Here is a 20136-nt window from a genome sequence, read left to right on the forward strand (position 1 = left end):
TTTAGATGCGCTCTTTCGATTGAATTTTGGCCCGAAACCCGGAACTCAAAGTCTGATTTTTGAGAGCTCTTTTTCTGAAATACATGGCCGATGTCTGTATCCGCTCTTAAAAATTTGTGTCTTCCATCACTGGAAAACCGCTCGTAAAACCCACAAATTTTAAAAGCCAGATCTATAGCCGTTGGGTCGGAGACGAACATTTTATTTTTCGATTCACAATTTTCGACCAGTAAATGTGGTCAAAGCCATTTTTAGAGATATTTTTTGGACTATTTTACAGATAACACTATCAAATTTAAAGAATTCAGTTTCAAACAAAAAGCCATTCGAAAACATGCGCCATAAACTGTTTGGGCCCAAAATTTGAAGCTTTTCCAAAATGTATTTCCAGAGATATAGCGATTTTAGTGTTTTTCGTCTTATTTTTACCCTATTTTTTCCTATTAAATTTTTGGATTTATTCAAAATCATATACTGAACATAAAATTCAAAGTCCCAGCCCATTCTCGATCGAAAGCATTTGGTATGACTTGTATTCGAGTAAATTTTGGTATTGATCAGACGGTTGGTTCAAAAGTTATAGCTGTATGATTTTTCCCGGCTCGTTCTCGCTCGAAAGCTTGACAAGTCGTCAAGTCGAAGCTTCAACGCCAGCGCTTCAACGCCAGCGCTTCAACGCCAGCGCTTCAACGCCAGCGCTTCAACGCCAGCGCTTCAACGCCAGCGCTTCAACGCCAGCGCTTCAACGCCAGCGCTTCAACGCCAGCGCTTCAACGCCAGCGCTTCAACGCCAGCGCTTCAACGCCAGCGCTTCAACGCCAGCGCTTCAACGCCAGCGCTTCAACGCCAGCGCTTCAACGCCAGCGCTTCAACGCCAGCGCTTCAACGCTTGCGCGTTTTACGCTGCGCGTGAAAGTGTTCTTTCTGGCTTCTCATAATTGATCGACAAAGTGCAATAGCGATACATATTTTTTTAAGTTAATCGTAGACTAACATTATAGACTGAGTACCCTTTATTATTTTTCTAATAATGTCAATCCAATATGTTTTTCTTAATTTTATTTTTTATGTCTTGCGTCAAATAATGTACTTCTGAAATTAAAAAAAAATGGCATTTGAGGTTTAGCCTTAAAAGATTCGAAGCTTTAGGTAAAATTCTCACTGGATGGTATCATTATGTTTTTGAAAAAATAATTGCACCAATATATTTCTCGGAGTTTCATCATTTTGTAAGAAAGGCTCTATTTCACCTCTGGTGATATTAAATCGGGTTTTAATGATTATTTTGCGATTTTTTTAGAGCGTAACTATTTTTTTCTGAGAAGTTCTAAGCAATATCTCCAACTTTGACGATTACACCCATGAATCAGAAATTCCGATTTCCAGGTTTTTAAATATTTTTATAACCTTTTTTATGGTCAGATGCTGAAATTATGTACAAAATAAGCCATTTGCCAAAGAAAAAGTACACAAAAAATTTCCAAATAAAAGAAACTTCAATTCGCAAAGAAATCTTATTCTAGAGAGAGTTTTCCTTATATTTTAAAAAGGTTTTTTTTAACTGTACAATATTTGAATATTTTTTAATTGGCTTTGGAATTCCATGCTTTTAAAACTGCTGTTCAAACTATAATCTCGATTCGCCCAGTTGACATGGGAAAGAAATTTTCTATTTTTTATATGACATTTTGTCATCAAAACTTAAATTTCTAAAATCTTTTTTATTCATTTTTAAAAAAGGTTAGACATGTTTTAGGGCACTAAAGAAGCATCTTTTGCGCTAGGATTTTGAAAAATGCGACCAATATTTCGTTTTTTTGAAAAAAATAGTATTGATTCGAAAATTCATAACTCGGTCAAAGATTTTTTGCACAACCTGGAAATTTCTGAAAAGTTGGCATTTTATGTCCCCTAAAACAAATAAAAAAATAAAATAAAAATTGAAATAGTGTTTTTTTGAAAATCAAGTTTTAGTGACAAAAAGTTAAATTAAAAATCACCAATTTTTTACCGTGTATCATTTTTTCAGTGTAGTCCTTATCCATACCTACAACTTCGCCGAAGACATTAAATCTATCAAAAAATCCTTCAAAAGATACAGATTTTTGAATTTTCATATATCATTTTTGTATGGACAGCTGCCAAATTTGTATGGAAATTTATATGGACAAACTAATGATGGAAAATGGCTTCTTTGGGCATACCGAAGGCACCAAAAAAGTTTCAGCCGGATTAAAAAATACAACAACAAAAAAAAAAACGAATGACCGAAATCTCAGAGAATTGCTTACAGGCATTGTGGTACTAGTTTCCAAAAAATGTTATTTTTATATAAAAAATATGATGGATGGGTGCTTTACCCCTGGAATAATAGTTTTGATAAGCTGATAAAATTTAATACAAAAATCTTTTTTGACTTTTGATTTGGTTATGATCACCGTGGAATCTATAATTACTTTGTCTGCTTATATATTATATTTTGTAAAAAAAATGTTTTTCGCAGGGTCATTTAATTCGATCCCCTTTTTCAATCTACGTTATCTCGAAAACTATTGGGTCGATTTTCAATACAAAACTTTTATCTTTCTTTCCAATAGAAATTATTTTGAAATTAACAAATAAGAATGTTTAATGCTCACTACTCGACTACAAATCGCTTAATTAAGAATTACTTGAAATGCTGAAAGTGTGAAAAATCCTCTCAAGCTTCTTAACGATTTGATACACATTCTTGCCGCCAATCTGTATACAGTTCAGTAAATTATTACTCACGATGCCGTCATGCCCCCAAACCCACAATGAAGATTCTTTCTCTCTTCTCGATTCGCTGGCTACCGCCGTTGCAATATAGAACATTCCTACGTATCGAACAAGACCAAAAAAAAAAGCATACTGCCCTGTGACTCATGACCCAAGTATGGAACCTGTTTACACTTTAGTCTACTGCCTCCCTTCCCTCCACCTCACATCGTGAGTTGAACGGTTAGGCCGGCCGGTCAACCGCTGTAGATTTATTGACCCACCACGGAGAGTGTTTCGTTCGACTGGAACGTTCCAACGGGAGGAAGGCTGTTCAGTTCACGGGCGATGATTGACAGCGCGATTGGCGAAAGGGAGTTGCGATCACAAAAACGGACAGCGAAAGTGCGCAGATTATGAAGGAGGCTTTGATTTTATAAGTTTGGCTTACAAAAAGGTGAAATCAGTTCGACCCATCAGATTGTGATTCGATAACCGGAACAGTATCGGCTGCGGAACCGGACCATGCGTTTCAGGGCTGGACCGAGATTACGAAAGACTCTGTGAGTCAGGCTTTCGAAAGATGATCGGTAAAAGGTCACTTAACTCGGTGGATGAGTCGTGTGTCAATTAGATGAGTTGTGGTTGCTTTTAACATTTCGAAGCAAGTTTTGAACATTTCTTAAGTTATTCAAAGCCGCAAAAAAAATCGCGTATAATCATATAGTCTTCACCAACAACTCAGATGAGAGGCGGCAGTTTTATTTGATCTTCTTGAATAGGTTTAAAACTTCTTCCTCGCTGAATGACACGCAGAAATGGGTAAATCCCGCGAACGCATTATATAGTCTACTGGTGTCACACACTGCGCTGCCACTCTCCGCTGATTGGCGTAAGCTCGTAATACCGGTCATAAAATTATCGCACGTTCTTGGATCACATCTGAACGAACAGAAGATGACTCTCATCAACTCGAGAGGCACTGGCCTGCCCTCAAACTGTACCAGAGCGCTCTGTACGAAAGGGAAATCAGGTATAACGAGGTAAGCTTAGCGCCGATCTCAATGAGCCTGCCCGAGATGATCGTTCATTGTACAAACAAGATTTATTAAACCGCACAACGTAATGACTTTATCTTGAAGCAAGCTGAGCTACATTGTATGCGCAGATCTTCGCAGCACCTGCAGAAGACACTTTCATACACGGAGGGAAGATTTGCGTTGTCTGTGGATGTCCCTGGGCCTTCCAGCTGGTCGGTCGGGCCATAAAGCACAGTTATTGTGAGGGCATTAGAACACCTCTAGGAAATAAGCGATTTCCGCGTCGTAGGCCTGGGCGACGTGTGGCGCCAGTCAGCAGGACCAGCACTGTTGATGAAATGCCTTTTATGGGCCCGTCCCCAATGACGACTGAGTGTGGGGTCGTGTAGTACCTTTGAAAGCACTACGAGTAATGACGTTTTCTGTTATTGTCCAATTAACAGCAAGTATACCTTGGCGCAATACAGTTTATGAATGGTTTTGCGGGGGCTTGAACGGTGAACATTGCAGATCAACTTTACAGAATTTGTTGTTTTTATCGTGATTTTTCTTTTTCCAGATATCTTGGATACTTTTTAACTTCAAGAGGTGTTATTTCGTCTTTTCTACAAACATTGTGATTGCTGGAATTATGAGGAATAACATTGGCGTTCAAAACTAAAACAAAACTTTGGTCTTACGCTACTGTCTTCGATATAGTTGTTTGTCATATATTTTTACTTAAGAATCTCACACTTGACAATGATCCTACACACTTAACGTTACCTTTTGGTAGAATTTTGAAATTTTTGCTTTTCCCCATACATTTTTGCGGTTTTCCCATACAAATTTCAACGATAAAAACGTTACTTAATCCACCCTTAGGTGGTTGGTGCCTTCCTCTCATTCAAAGGGTAATGCTATCCCAAATAGACACGCTCGTGGGAAGGTCTTTAAATTACCTATCCAAAGATAGGTCGCATGATATATTTGGAATACGTTTTCATCTAAATATCTGAGAACTAGCCTCCAAAAAGTGTATAAATAACTCATAAGTGCTAATAACTTTTGATAGGGTTGTCAGATCTTCAATGTTTTGGTCGCGTTGGAAAGGTCTTTTAAATACATTTCTAAAAATGTATAACATGCTGGGGTTTCTTACAAAAACCACCCTTTTTACAATCTTCCGGACTTTAGTCAAAATCGTTTTTTTAGCATAACTTTTGAAGTACTTTACTAAACTTCATAATTTTTAATAGGGACTTATGGGACCCCAAGACGAATCAAATGAGAACAAAACGGTCCAAATCGGTTAAGCCAGTGCTGAGATAATCGAGTGCATATTTTTTGTTGCACAGACCCACATCCCTACACACACACACACACACACACACACACACACACACACACACACACACACACACACACACAGACATTTGCTCAGAATTCGATTCTGAGTCGATAGGTATACATGAAGAGGTGGGTCTAGGAGGTCTAATTGAGAAGTTCAGTTTTCGAGTGATTTTATAGCCTTTCCTCAGTAAGGTGAGGAAGGCAAAAACGACCCTCATACCTTAATCGATTTGGGTCAACATTTGCACAGTTCCTTATTTGTATCTAAAGAATCAAACCAGGGGGTATCTCTTAGGATTTTACAAAAAAGAACTACTTTTCTTGTCACCCTACTGCTTATACAAAAATGCTACGTACACGGAGAAAAATGGATTCCGAAAATCATGAACAAGTGTCAAGGGACCATCCATAAACCACGTGGACACTTTAGGGAGGGGGGGGGGGGTATGGCGATTGTCCACGCTCCATACAAAAAAGTTTTTCTTTGTATGGACAATTGTCCACGAGGGGGGGGGGGGGGGGTTTAACTAATCTTTTTTTACAAAAACATATTTTGTTGTGTTTTTTTTTGTAAAAAAAGTAATTTAACCATTTTATTCTAAAAAATAATGTTTTGCCCTTTTGAAATGTTAGTCTTGATTCTCAAATTTTCTAAACATTTTTTTCGAAAAGATCAAAATTCTGAGATAAAGCCTTACAAAGAGATGAGTTTCTTTAAGTGTAATCTAACTAGCCTGTAATTTTCAGCGGACTATATCTGGAAACTATTGGTTCGATTTTCAATGTTAAAAAATAATGCATCATAAGCAAATGGCATAATTATCTCGAATTGCATATTCCTTGTGCTGAAATTGTATTGATTTTATAGATTTTCATAGAAAAAGTCGGGAATAACATTTTAACATGGCTGTATCTCGAGAACTACATCAGCAAACTTTCTGTAACTTATGAAGCAAAAATCAACATTATCTCGAAATGCATATTCTTTAAAGTGCTAAAATTGTGTTGATTGTTTTGGTTTTCTTATAGAATATCGGATGTAACATCTTAAAAGGGCTCTATCTCGACAACTACATCAGCGAATGTTGTAGCGAATACAGAGGTGCCCTATGGTGTATGGAATCGATAGACCCCAAAATCTCGGATTGCATTTTTTTTTCATAATAACGGTATTTTGAGCACCGTGCTGAAGGTAACTCCAAATGGTACAATTTATCAATTTTTTGGTGAAGTACTTTTCGATTGGAAATTAAATTTAGCTCTTAACAAAATGATTTTTTTGCTGCGTTTTATATATTTTTACAAAAAATCTCATTTTTTTCAAATATTTATATTTTTGGAACCAGAATTTGCACCATGGAATCTTAAAAGATGTCTTTTCAAGTCCCAGAAATTTTTTTTAAAGTTTCAAAAGAGTATTTCGGGAATCTAATTCTATTTTTTTAATGAATATTGAAGAACAAATAAAAAAAAAAACGCGAAATAATTTGCAAAAATCTAGAGAACTACTCTCTGACGTATGGACTGAAAACGATTTATAACTAAGTATGAATATTTTTCAAATCTATTTTAAGACTGGGTTCGTAGATGCAATTTTGGAAAATGAAGACAACCATTTCTACGAATGGTTGATACACGTCAAATAATAATATAATAATAAGAAAGTTTTTGTTTTCTTCTTCCATATTTGTTGCATTAACGGACCCAATTCTGAAACACTTTTATCATAAAAGTATTCTAACTTAGTTGTAAATCTTTCTATTCATAGTAAGAAAATTTAAGATTTTATCATGACATATGAAAATACTTTTCTTTGTAATGGCTTGAATAGTTATGGGATTTAGAATTAAATAATACTGTGTGAAAATTGCAAAATTGCTTTGTACAAAATGAAATAAAAAAACCCCTTCTGATGCCTCTCCAAAAACAACCGCACAGAGTTCAATCGAACTTCTCAAGTGTCCGTATTGATCGGGCCCCATGATTCACACGCGTTGGCCGCACGGCTCCCAAAGATAAACGGCGATTGTGAGTGCCCATATTAGCATATATGCTTCGGCTATTACGTGGTCAATTAAGTCATCGCCACTTTCGCGGGTCCACCTAAAACCCACGACCGATGATGACTCATCGCGACTCTAAACCCGACCTCCCAACTTACTTGTCCACAAAGTCGAATCCTTTGTCCTCTTTGACCATGTACGCCGGATAGGACTGCAGTATCTCGTTGGCTTTCCCATTGTAGGACCCCAGCAGTTCACGGTACTTGGAGTACACGAGGCTCTTGAGCTGGGGATTGGGCCCACCGGTGCTGGTGCTGCCCCCAGCGGATCGGTCACTCGAGGGGATCGCTTTGGTGGCCATTTTTCGTGCTCTGTAATTGTGGTGTCTCTCGTTGAAAGTGTGTATATTTTTTTTCGCAACTCAAATGACGACAGTCATTAACTGTTCCGGCCGCTCCTCACGTCACAAATCACTTATGCTGCACCATTTTGCACTTAAAATCAACAAACCCGGCCAGCTTGGCCTGTAGCTTCCTAACAAAAACAAGCCAGTCGCCAGCGTTGGGAGCGCGGTTTACGCACAGTCAGCTAATATATCAATATGTTTTGAGACACCAACCGGGGAGGACTACGTCATACGGTCACGGAATTTGAGCACTTCTGACGATAATCACACACGCGTCCGAACTTCCTTTTTAGCGGAACTAAAGATCACCGAGAAGGGAGGTCGAGGTTCTGAAAAGTGTTCCTACTGATCGCAACGCGAAGACCGTCGGCGAAGGTGGTGTAATTATTGAACGACGACTGTTCGACGAGACGTTACAGTTCGTACTGACTGAGGAGGAATAGCGTCTTGTGCGCCCCAGACTACGGCGTTATGAGAAATATCCCACCGTCGTCGTCGGGTCGCCGATCGGTCGTAAGGCGCTTATAGCTAAGGGTGGGCTCATGTTCGTTGTGGGCAACTCTGAGCGATTCGAACCATGGTGGAGCATGGTATGGTATGTGGGGATGGTCTCCTGTGGAATGGTCTCTTCTACGTCTCATGATGGGAACTGGAAGAAATCAGCTCGAGGTGGACAAAAAGCGCGATGATGGAAGGAGATTTTTAAACATATTTAAATTTCTTTAAATTTTTAGAGTTGTCTGCCACTTTAAAAGCCAACTGCCATCTTCGTCGGTTTCAATCAAAAAAATCAATTGTTTGATTATCAGCAAGATTCTTTTGACTTTGATTTTTACAATTTTGGTTTTCGATTGACTGAGATTTTTGTTTGTCGTTAACATAACATTTTAGGTTTCAATAGTAAGTAGTTTGAATAACAGTTTCGGCTCAATCATTCGAAGCCTCGATTATCCAAAGTTTCGATCATCCGAATACCTTCAGATAATCGAGTCTGGACTCGACTTGATTTGAAAATCAAATTTGTTTATAACATTCTAATCTACCAAACCGGATCACAAGAGACAGATTTGAGCATGAGCATGAGCATGAGCATGAGAGATCACCCATGGTTGCCCCTCCGTTGCTGAACAGAACCGTAATATCCTTTCAGCACTACTGATTATATGCTTCGACGATCTAGTAGTGTTTCCCTTATCAACAGCATGTATGAATGCGCTGAAAAGATAAAACACCATGATTGCTAATGGATCACAAGAGACAGATTTGGCCAAAAAATAACTATTTAGATCTGCTCTACAACTTTCAAGAGCTTTGTTAGAACGCGATAAATAACCCTACAAAGTTACAAAGACTTGAAATATTGAAATGAAAAAAATGCCCTTAGAGCAATTCTCTACCAAAACCGGAAATGGATTTTATTTGTATTTTTTGATTTAGCTCAAACTTTGTGGGGGCCTTCCCTATGACCAAATAAGCTATTTTGTGTCATTGGTTCACACATACAAGTCTCCATACAATTTTGGCTGCTGTCCATACAAAAATGGTATGTAAATATTCAAACTGCTGTAACTTTTGAGTGAATTTTCTGATCAATTTGATGTCTTCGGCAAAGTTGTAGGTATTGTTGAGGACTTTTGAGAAAAAAGAGGTAAACGGAAAAAAATTGCAGATTTTTAATCAACTTTTTTTCACTAAAACTCAATTTCCCAAAATACGTATTTTTTGATTTTCGAGATTTTTTGATATGTTTTAGGGGACAAAAATCCGCAACTTTTGAGCCATAGAGAAACATGGTCAAAAAATCTGCCGCCGAGTTATGAATTTTTGAAAAAATAGTGATTTTTGAAAAAAATCGAAGTTTCATGCAAAAACAAGTTTGACATTATTTTTTAATGCAAAATTGAATTTGCAATCGAAAAGTACTTTACAGATTTTTTGATAAAGGGCTCCGTTTTCAAGATATAGCCACCGAAAGTTTGATTTTAGCGTAATATTTGCAGTTTTTCAATTTTTAAAAATAGTGACCATGAGTGACCATTTCTAAAAATATTTTTTTTGAAAAGTTCAGAAAATTTGCTATAAAATTGTCTAAGAGACATTGAAGATTGGACCTCTGGTTGCTGAGATAGAGCCGCTTTAAGAAAAAGAAACACGAAAATTGAAGTTTTCTAAATCTCACCAAAACAACCCACCTTTTTCAGAAAGATAGTAAAATTTCACGAATTTTTCATGTATTAACATTGAAAATCGGACCATTATTTGCTGAGATATGGTCATTAGAAAATGGTGGGTTGTTTTGGTGAGATTGAGAAAACTTCAATATTCGTGATTCTTTTTCTTAAAGCGGCTCTATCTCAGCAACCCGAGATCCAATCTACAATCTCTTTGACAATTTTATAGCAAATTTTCTGAACTTTTCAAAAAAAATATTTTTAGAAATGGTCACTCATGGTCACTATTTTTAAAAATTGAAAAACTGCAAATATTTTGCTAAAATCAAACTTTCGGTGGCTATATCTTGAAAACGGAGCCTTTTATCAAAAAATCTGTAAGGTACTTTTCGATTGCAAATTCGATTTTGCATTAAAAAATTATGTCAAACTTGTTTTGCATAAAACTTTTTTTTTCCAAAAATATCACATTTCTTTTTTAAATTCATAACTCGGCGGCAGATTTTTTGACCATGTTTCTCTATGGCTCAAAAGTTGCGGATTTTGTCCCCTAAAACATATCAAAAAATCTCGATCAGAAAATTCACTCAAAAGTTACAGCTGTTCGAATATTTACATACCATGTTTGTATGGAAAGCTGCCAAAATTGTATGGAGACTTGTATGGGTGATCCAATGACGCAAAATAGCTTATTTGGTCATAGGGAAGGCCCCCACAAAGTTTGAGACAAATAAAAAAAATACAAAAAATAAAAATGGTCGAAATCGGCCGATTTCGTAGAGAGTTGCTCCTTACGGGTTATTAAAGATTCCTAAAGTAAAAAAAGTTTCCCAAAACTGACCTGTCCTAAAAAAATACAGTTAAGTTTGGAAAAAAATCAGAGATTTAAAAACTATTTTTGTATCATCCAATTTTACATAAAAGTCACATTGACAACAACTTTCGAAATCATCATCATTTCAGGCTGCAAAATTTGAAAAACACGTCTTTTTTTAAATGCTCAAGTTTAAAAAATACATTTTATTTTTTTTAACATCTAATTCTGGTATGAAATAAATATTTTTAAATAGTTTTCTATGTTTCAAATATAGTTTTGTACATTTATGTTTTTGATTTTATTTAGAAAAGCTTTTTTTACGCACATTTCTTGAGTTTTTTTTAAAAGGTCCAATAAACCAAATTTTCAGTTTTTGCGTTTTGGGTGTTTTTTAATACACCTGACTCAAGGCATTTCCAAAACACCCAAAAAGCAAAAACTGAAATTTTGGTTTTTGGACCTTTTCAAAAAAAAAAAAAAAAACTCCAGAAATGTGCGTGAAAAAAGTAAGATGGCTTATTTTGGTTACGGAATTAAAGTTATTTAAATTATAACAAATTATTTTGTCGAATTCAAGTTTTCATTTGTATCATTTCAAGTTTTATTCTGTAACTTAAAAAGCCGTTGCAAATATTTTGCAATTTGTCATTTATGTCAAAATTGGTCCAAAAATCAAAGGACAAAAAAACTATTTTTTTAATGTTTTAAAATTTTAATAAAAATAATAAGTTTAATTAATAACAATAACTGGGCATTGTTAAACTAAGCTGCTTTTTAAATGGGCGCTCGATAACTGGACCGTAGTCCAGTTGAAAAGAAGACAAACGTCAAAAAACCAAAACAAACTGAAATGACCGATGGGCTATTGGATGCCAAAAGCCTGTTTAATAAAGAAAAAAACTTTTTTCAAACTTTTATTTAATTTCGAGTCACAATTAAAGAAATATGAAAAGTAAGCACTGTAAATAAATTTGAGAAGCTTTTATTTCATCAGGAAAATATCATGCATCGGTGGTCCCCTCATTTTTCGTTCAGCCTAGTTAGCAAGTAGCATTCGGTGACTGGGCTACGTTCTCAGCCGAACAAGTACTGTACAAACAAATTAAAACTATTTTTTCTGCATTGATTATACTGGGTTTGGGATCGTTTAACAATATTTTGAGATTTTATAAAATCCAGATTTACAGCACCGCAAAAAAAAAATCGGAAAAAATTGTTATATATTATATATTCTCGCATTAGTTTTCAAAAAGACTTCAGAGCCAATGGCGAATAAAGCCTTTTTTGGATCGGTTTTCGACTTGCTTACGAAAATTTGGAAGCGATTGATCTCCACTATTTTTTTCAAACCAACACAAAAGCGTTTAACTTGAGAAAATTTTCTAAAACTTTCCCCAAGAGTGTATTGTGCTATCTAGCTCTTGTTAAAAGATGCAGCGTGCTCAAAACTGGACTAAAACGTGATTTCCGAGCAAAATCACGTTTTAGACCAGTTTTGAGGACGCTGTATCTTTTAACAGGCACAATACTTTCTTGGGGAAAGTTTTAGAGAATTTTCTAATTTTTACGAAATTTAGACAATTTTCAAATTTGGTTACTAAAAATTGCATTTTTTTTGCTCTACACTTTGGTCTAATTCCACCGCTGCGTTTTTCACGCGAGAACTGAATCAGGTTTAAACTGCCCGCCAGCAAAACTCGCTGCAGATGCACACGCAGAAAGGCCCGTCGACGACGATGGTCAGTGCTCTGCGTCGCTGCAGTGTGAGAAATATGCCTTTTTTTTCCTCTTCCGACCGCCAATTTACGACTTCTTCACGGTTTTCGAAGATCGGAAGAGAAGGTGTGCGAAACTGAAGCAAAACAGGCAAAACAACGCAAAAGAGCCACAATTTCGAGGCATTTAACTGAAGAATGCAAAAAGTGGTGCAACGGCTCAGGAAGGTTCTGAAGTTGTGTACAGTCATCCCACATATTCGGAACACCCACAAATTCGGAACACTTTTGTGTTTATTTGTCAATAGCATGCCAAATGCATCTTTCCTAGCGACCCTTCTATTTTTAGGACCTTTATTTGGACATTCTCTTGCTATTTTACTAGCAAAAGTAGTTCTTTTTGAACAAAAACTGCATTTTGAGACTGTTTTATTCAGAGCTGTAAAAAACTGCCTCCATATTGCCAGCTCCATAATTGTGGGATGTTATTGTGCCTCCCACAATTGTGGAACACCTGAATTTAACAGATATTTTCACAAAAAAGATATCAGACCATTTATAAAACATAACTAATCTTGAGTTTCATTGGTTCCAGTGTGTTTAAGTCATTATTTTGTTGAAAATATGTACTCCTGGAGAGAATCAAAGTTTGTTTACATACGTAAGAAAAAAGTGTTCCGAATTTGTGGATTTCAAGGGTCAATGTTTTTCTTTGAAAACTTGATATAAAACGTAAAAGTTTACAGCCGGTAAATTCATCAATTGAAAGATCGGCAGAAAAGCTTTCACATGCAAGTAAAAGCAAGTCATTATGTTCAATTATCGATTTTCTATGATTTTTTGAACATTGGCCGATCTGTAAACTGTTCCGAATATGAGGGATGACTGTAGTTGAAACAGAATAAAATTTTATGAATACCTAATTCACTTTCAAACCTATTTTCACTGCTCGCCCCTTCATACATTCCTGCCAAATGCTATCGTTTACAATGTTTGGGATCCTTGTCGATCAACCAGCCCTGGGTTCAATTTCCTTGTTTGCTCGAAAAAGAAAAATAGGGAAGTAGTGGCTTAATGTCATTCACTTTGCTATCACCGACGGACGGGCGGACGGACGGACGACGACGACGAACCTACAAGGCAACGTCTCGAAGATCTAGGCCCTAAAATAGCGTCGCCTAATGCCAAGGTTGATTGTACCTTTACTTTCGTTCGGACGGTCGAGCGGCGTGTGGCCTCCACATGGTATAGGAGACGATGCAACCGACCCGGTGTGCGTCGTCTGCGATGCTATCATTCATGCATGCTTGAGGTAATTGAAACCGATTGGCCCAGTGACTCTATTTTTGGGACATGACATCAACTCTAAGTTAAAGTACTGAAATGGAAAACAGTACATTGAAAAGGTTCAAATAATTTGAAAAAAAAACGAGTCATGTGGTAGCATGTATTTTGATGTCCCTAGAAACACGTCCTTTTTGAAATTCAAATTCGATATTGCACAATAATGAATACCTTGAAATTAAGTTCTCTCTTCAAATTAAGATAACTGTTATCATGTATTTAGCATTTTCTTATACATTTTACTCAAATACAAGAAATATACGTATTCTTAACATTTAAATTACACAGCTTAATAAAATTACGCTTCACGAAGCCGTTCCAATCGACAGAACCATTTCTCCATGGATTTATTCTCAAATAAGGGGGTGATTAATTTCCTAAAATGATTCTTTAGTTATGTTTTCCTAAAATTAGCATTCTCGATATTTGACTATCTTATGAGTTTGTATTGAAATACGTTATTGCATCTTCCATACCACCTCAACTTAGATCCTTACAGGATCGAAAGAAAGCTCCTGACATAACCTCACTTGAGTCACGTGTTACGACATCATCTTCAGCGTAACTTCCACCGTTTCTCCATAGTGCGTTATGGCCTCGGGGCAAAAAGCTGCATCAACAACAATGCCATATTTTATCTCGTGTGACAAGCCCGGATTGGACAGCACCAAGATCTCTATCTAAACACCTCTCTCTAAGCGATACATTGAGCAAACATTAACCTGCTGCGTAGTCTTCGCAGTCGTTTTCGCCGAGCTGGTTCCATTTTACGTCCGGACACTTTTCCTCGAAGCAGGAAGAGTCCGGCTGACAGGGGCCAAACCCATCAAACTCATCACCATAACCAACCAACCGTTTGCGTTGGGCCACCTTCGGGAAAAGTTGCTTTCCAAATGTGGCCAGCGTAGAAACTAGTTGCCATCACCGTTTAGCGTCGGATGCAGGAGACTATGATTCAAAAATCCAGTTTTTGGCCGCTTGTGCCAATCTCCCCTCAACGAATCGACCGTGGTGGCAAAACCGCAACTGCACAGCAAATCGGAAAACTTGTTTTGCATCGATGCGATGTCGCGGGCATGATTGAGAAATAATCAGGAAGCAAGTAAGGAGAGGCTGTGTGTTGCGCAAAATTACCACTTTTCTGTCGGCTAATGAATTTGATAAATCCCCTGCTGGTGGCGGTTCGGGCTGGTGGTAGAACATACCCAGTGGCCTGGTTGCACCCTTTGGCCATGTGGTCTCTTCCGTTGTGGCGTTTTCCCTCTGATTTAGGAAACATTGGTTTGACGGGAGCGAAAGTTGGAAATTTTTTGCATGCGGAACAGTGTACGTCAGTGGACTAATGAATACATGATTATATTGATTAATTTATCGTTTTTAATCGTGTTGCCAATTTCGATTTTGTTACAACAATATTATATTCCTAGCCATAATATTTACTCTTAGTATTTTTTTAAATTTGCACACTCACATGAAAGAAAATACTACAGAAATTGTCAACCTTGCTCAACTAGCACGCACAAGAAAAGAACATGTTTTTGGACTGCCCTCCATCACAATATCGCTGAGCAGTGTTCATTAGGGTGGTCCAAATCCGGGCTTTACCGGGGCTACCCCCTGCACTCAAAGATTGACCCATCATTAGGCTAAATTCCAAATTTAAGCTCATTCTGATCATGGGAACCCCTCCCTCTAAATTTTCTATGGGAAAAATCTTCAAAATGTATGGAGAAAAGCAACTGTTTCAGTTTTTTACCTGTGAAGGGCGCAATAGTCGTCCAATGTTTATCAATTCTCAAATGTAAAACCTTTATTAAATTTTGAACAACTTTCCTGAAGACACCATATTTTAAGGATTTTTGCCGATAAGTGATTAGCTTCTGAAAATGATAATTTTTGCGCAGACCCGGGTCCGGTGGTGCAGTGGTTAGCGTGGTAGCCTCTCACCTCAGTAAGGCCTGGGTTTTTTTCGGTTTTTAAAAATAGTTTATTTACCCATTGTTCGTGTGACAAACTATCATAACCTGCTCTTAACAAATGTTCAAACTATTTCCAAAAATAATCCTTATGTTTTTTAGCTCATTCCATCTATGCTCTCTTATTTCCTTTTTCAAAACAAATAATGACGGTTCTGATACGCTCAAATTGTAACTGATTGTTTTTACTGCAAGCCATAAAGCTGCCTTTTCTGATTCGCTTTTCTCATCGAGATCTAATTGAAGAATATCCTCTAAATCAACTACATTCATTTTATATCGATTTTGGACAATACGGCTACTCCATTCCCACACTTCTTTTACTCACTCTTTTACGGCACTCTTTTATTCTGTGTGAATTAGAATCAATTCCACCACATTTGTCGTAGACAGCTGACGTCAAATTTCCAATATGCTTTGCTTTGCTTTGCTTTGCTAGGAGACGGTGATTTTAGCGGATTGCAGACTGGATTTTCGCCATGTGATGTGATGATTGTCTAAGCCCAAGTTGCCTAGGAATCGATAATTGGGAATAGAACCAATTCCACCTGAACCAGATTCTCACCACCATGGCAGCCGTCCATTGCCGGCCGCTCTCATCTCCACCGCGCACCAGGGACAAGGAAAGGGAATTGGAAGACGGGAAGTGTTGATGCTCCACTTTTTTAAGAGTATTAAGGGAAAATCTCCACGGTATCCTCAAGTAAGTTTCGCTTGGAGTTGGACGGTTTTTGGGAAGGTGAATGGTCTGAGGAGCCACCCTAGGCGAGTGGTAACGACCTTTGGCGTTGTTGTTCGAATTCTTCGTGTGTTCTCATTTCTAATGGGAATGCTTTCAATTCTTCTCATCTCTTATTGGATGAATTCTATCAGTCGCCCAGGCTATTCATAGCGAGGTATTTTTTAGATTCAATTTCAACTGCGCTTGCAAATCTTGCATGCAATCTTGTTTGAGTTCTGATGTTCAACTTGCATTCAATGCGATTCTAAGTCCGATTCTTGGATTCAACTATACCAGTCTGATTCCTCCTCAAGCTACCAATGCTCCACGGTTAAGTGGAAAGCAATTTGCTTACCAATCCTAAGGACAGGGGATCGAACCCCGCCGTGAGCTTGAAGTTTTTTCATTAATTCCAAATTCAATCAGTCCAGAACTTTCTCGTTGGGAACAGATGGGTATCGAACCCAGAACCATTCGCTTATAAAGCGAACATCGTAACCATTCAGCCACGACCGCTCCCTGACGTCAAATTTCCAATATTGTAACTTACTAATTTTTCTTTGTTAGGTAACAAATCCTTTACGAAACCAAACATTTTTGCACGATCTTTCATTTCGAGGAAGCTTTCACTACAATTTTTCCAAATTAAAGTCCAATTTAAACTCAATTTCCCTTCAATAGCTGGTGATTCACTTTTAAGTGAAACAAAATAATTATACATCAATTTTACAGTATTTAAATTGTGATTGGCAACAACTGCCTTCCCTTCATTCAACCATTCCCTTGCATTACGTGTAAGTTTCTGCGGTGAATCTAAATCTATCAAATAACTTTCATCCAGTTGTGTTCCATGTGCATTTAAATTATAGAAAATGTTTTTCAGAAATAATGCCTTAGATTTTGCTTCTGGATCAACAAGCCTAAGACCTCCCTTGAAAAAATCTAAATAAAGTTGTTTTCTATCTAATTTAAAAATGTATCCTTTCCAAATAAACTTGCCGCACGCCGATTTTATTTGAGCTAGATGGGAATTTGCAGGTGGAAACAATTGTGCAACGTACCATAATTTCGATAAAATATAGGTGTTCAAAACAATACATCTTTCGATGATGTTAATTTTCCTTACATTATGCTGAAGCATAGATAAATTGATATTAGTGACAAGTCGTTTATAACACAGTTCAACAAAAAATCAAATGTTTCTTGTCTCTGAGACGAAAATATGTGTTCCTAGTAGATTTTTGCCTGCTGAATCCGAATCCGGGTCCAGAATTGCTCCAAATGGTCCCAATTTTGAGATACGCCCGTTTGAAATGTTAGTTTAGGCCAAAATTAGCTACTTTGTCGACTATTTTACAAAAGAACTATTGAATAAACAACTAAACCAATACATGTATCTTAAAGTTCACGTTTTCCCCTTTCTGAAACACCCCTGGTTTTTTTAAATTTGATTGTTTCTACGCATATTTATAGCCATTTTAATATTAGAATTTGACTTGCATGCAATTCTATCGGATGGGGAAGTGAAACGTCGGTCCATTTGCGTAAAAGAGGTTTTGGGTGACTCACCACACATATCCTTCGGGCGCCTAGAAACGAACAAAAACTTGCAACAGAGACCACAAAAGACCCGGGGCTCGTTAAAGTGGATTGCTTTGTTTTTTTGAGTCTTGTATGACACAAAAATCAACATTTTCTAAACTAGGCTATAATTTTCGAGAATTATTTTTCCATCATTTAATTTAAAAGTATTTAAAAAAAATCAGGCCTGACAGGGGTAAAGTGGTTTAACCCTCTACAACCCAACCCAGCTTCAAGGTGGTCTTCGATCTGAAAATTCGCCAAAGATCAATTCTGGAGTTTTTTTTTTTAAAGGTCCAATAAACCAAATTTCCAGTTTTTGCTTTTTGGGTGTTTTTGAAACCGCCTTGAGTCAGGGGTGTTGAAAACACCCAAAAAGCAAAAACTGAAAATTTGGTTTATTGGGTCTTTAAAACGCATTGAAAAGAAGAACTCTTGAAATTTTAGCAAATGTTTGGGTTGGAAGTGTGACTTGTTTCAAGTGACTTTGCCAATGTTTTAAAAAAATTTCTAGGGTCAACTTTGGCTGTGCTTTTCACTAATATTTCCTATTTTTGATGCAAAATAAGTATGCAGTAGGGTAGGCTAGTCATCATTGAGACACATTTGGTTTTTAACTTTCAACGATTTTTGTATTTTTTACCAGCATGTTTTGATGAGCTTTTTGCTGCATTTTATGTATTTTTATGTGTTCTAACATTGACCAAAATATGAGATCGTATACAGCCACAGTTATTTAACTGTCTCATTGTAGACGCACTTGGCAGGCACAATGAGACAGCTGGGGAACAATTAGACACTCCACCAAAATCATAACTAGTCTAGCAAAACATCATGTTTTTGTGTTGTACCATTGCAGGTAATTTGCCATGAACATATTAGAATTAGAGCAATTTTGCCAACTTGAAACTTTAATTAGCAAAAGTAATACTTAAAAGCATTTAAATTTTGTAAAATCCTATATTATATATTTGGTAAAATAGATTTAAAACTCAATAAATATGCCAAACATCACTTTCAATTCAAAAAATAAAAAAAATATATAAAAATTGAAATTACAAGCCTAGGTTTCAACATTTGGATGAAAAAAGTGTTTTAAAATGCATTTTACAGGCGTACTGTTGCTTGTCACTTTCCAATCATAAACATAAACTTTGAAAAATATTTGCAACGGCCTAACAAAAATTGCTCAAATGACCATCGAAACAAATTTGGGCAGTAGAGGGTTAATATTTTATCTGAATTTGATTTTCTTCTGCTTCTTCAGTTTATTCTTGTTCAATTATTGTTTTTTTTACTGGTCTTATGAGGCATAATCTACAACTTTTGAAGTCTTTTTTGAGTCTTTCGATCTCTGACAAAATTACATTTTTCAAAACATTGGCATTACATACATGTAAATCGACAGAAAAGTCAGAGGCTAGTGTGAGCATAAACTAACTTTTATTTAAGATCTGTTTTCAGGGGATTAAAATATACATTTTCATCTATTATCAAAACAAATTTCAAGACATTTGGTTGTATCATTGGCAAGATGTAGCTATTTGAAGTTAGCAGTTTCAAAAAACGGGTGCCACGATATCTCAACCCTGCCTTGACCAAATCGGCTCAAAATTTTGGTGAAGACTCTTTAAACCGGTCTTGTGTGCATGACGAAGGCCGATTTTCAAAAAACTTATTTAAAAAAAAAGATATAAATAATTTTGTGTTTTTCATGTAAAAAAAATCGTCAGTTTTTGATTTCTGTATTTTTTTAAAAGCAAAATTTAAAAATCGGGCTTCGTCATGTACACGGGATAGTTCTTGAGATTGTTCACCACGATTTTCAGCCAATTTGGTCCATCCCATCTCGAGATATCGTGGCACCCGTAAATCAACTCTGTGTTTCGAGAAAAACGCTCAGAAAAGTTGACAGTCCGCTTTACGCAAGGCAAAATGTTGAGCTGAAAATCGTCTCTAACTCAGTTTAATCATGTAATATCTTCATGAAAGTTTCAGGAGTGATTGAAAATCATCATTTTAGTGGATTCAATAAATTTTCTGTAATATGAAATTTTGTGATTTTCTACATGTATGTAACCCCTTAAAAACAAACAAATCTAATAACCAATACCTACATAACTTTAAAAAAAATTAAGAGTATGTCTTCGTGCTTGGATAAATTATTGATAAACGGAACTTGAATCATAATAGTGTTTTAACTCACTATTATTTAATCGGTAAAACCTGTTATAAACTATAAACATCGACAGTTTAATTTTTGAAAATTGTTACAACTCGTAAGAGTGGAT

At 36.6% G+C, this 20136-nt stretch overlaps 1 protein-coding gene across 6 annotated transcripts in view; it reads right to left on the reverse strand.

The window, feature by feature from the left end:
* Positions 1–20136, reverse strand: part of LOC120423216 (protein piccolo-like) — a 69703-nt gene that overhangs the window by 36081 nt on the left and 13486 nt on the right. For 2 of the 6 annotated variants that reach the window (XM_039586963.2, XM_039586947.2), the window contains exon 1: positions 7273–7922. The exons of 1 other annotated variant lie outside the window; for it this stretch is intronic. In XM_039586963.2, the coding sequence (XP_039442897.1) occupies positions 7273–7475 (203 nt within the window). In that variant the 5' untranslated portion in view covers positions 7476–7922. Of the gene's footprint in view, positions 1–7272; positions 7923–20136 lie in introns of those variants that run through there. 3 more of the 6 variants (XM_039586933.2, XM_039586928.2, XM_039586941.2) reach the window with 3 other exon arrangements.

Source organism: Culex pipiens, chromosome 2 (genome assembly GCF_016801865.2).
Source record: "Culex pipiens pallens isolate TS chromosome 2, TS_CPP_V2, whole genome shotgun sequence".
In the NCBI taxonomy this organism is placed as follows: domain Eukaryota; kingdom Metazoa; phylum Arthropoda; class Insecta; order Diptera; family Culicidae; genus Culex; species Culex pipiens.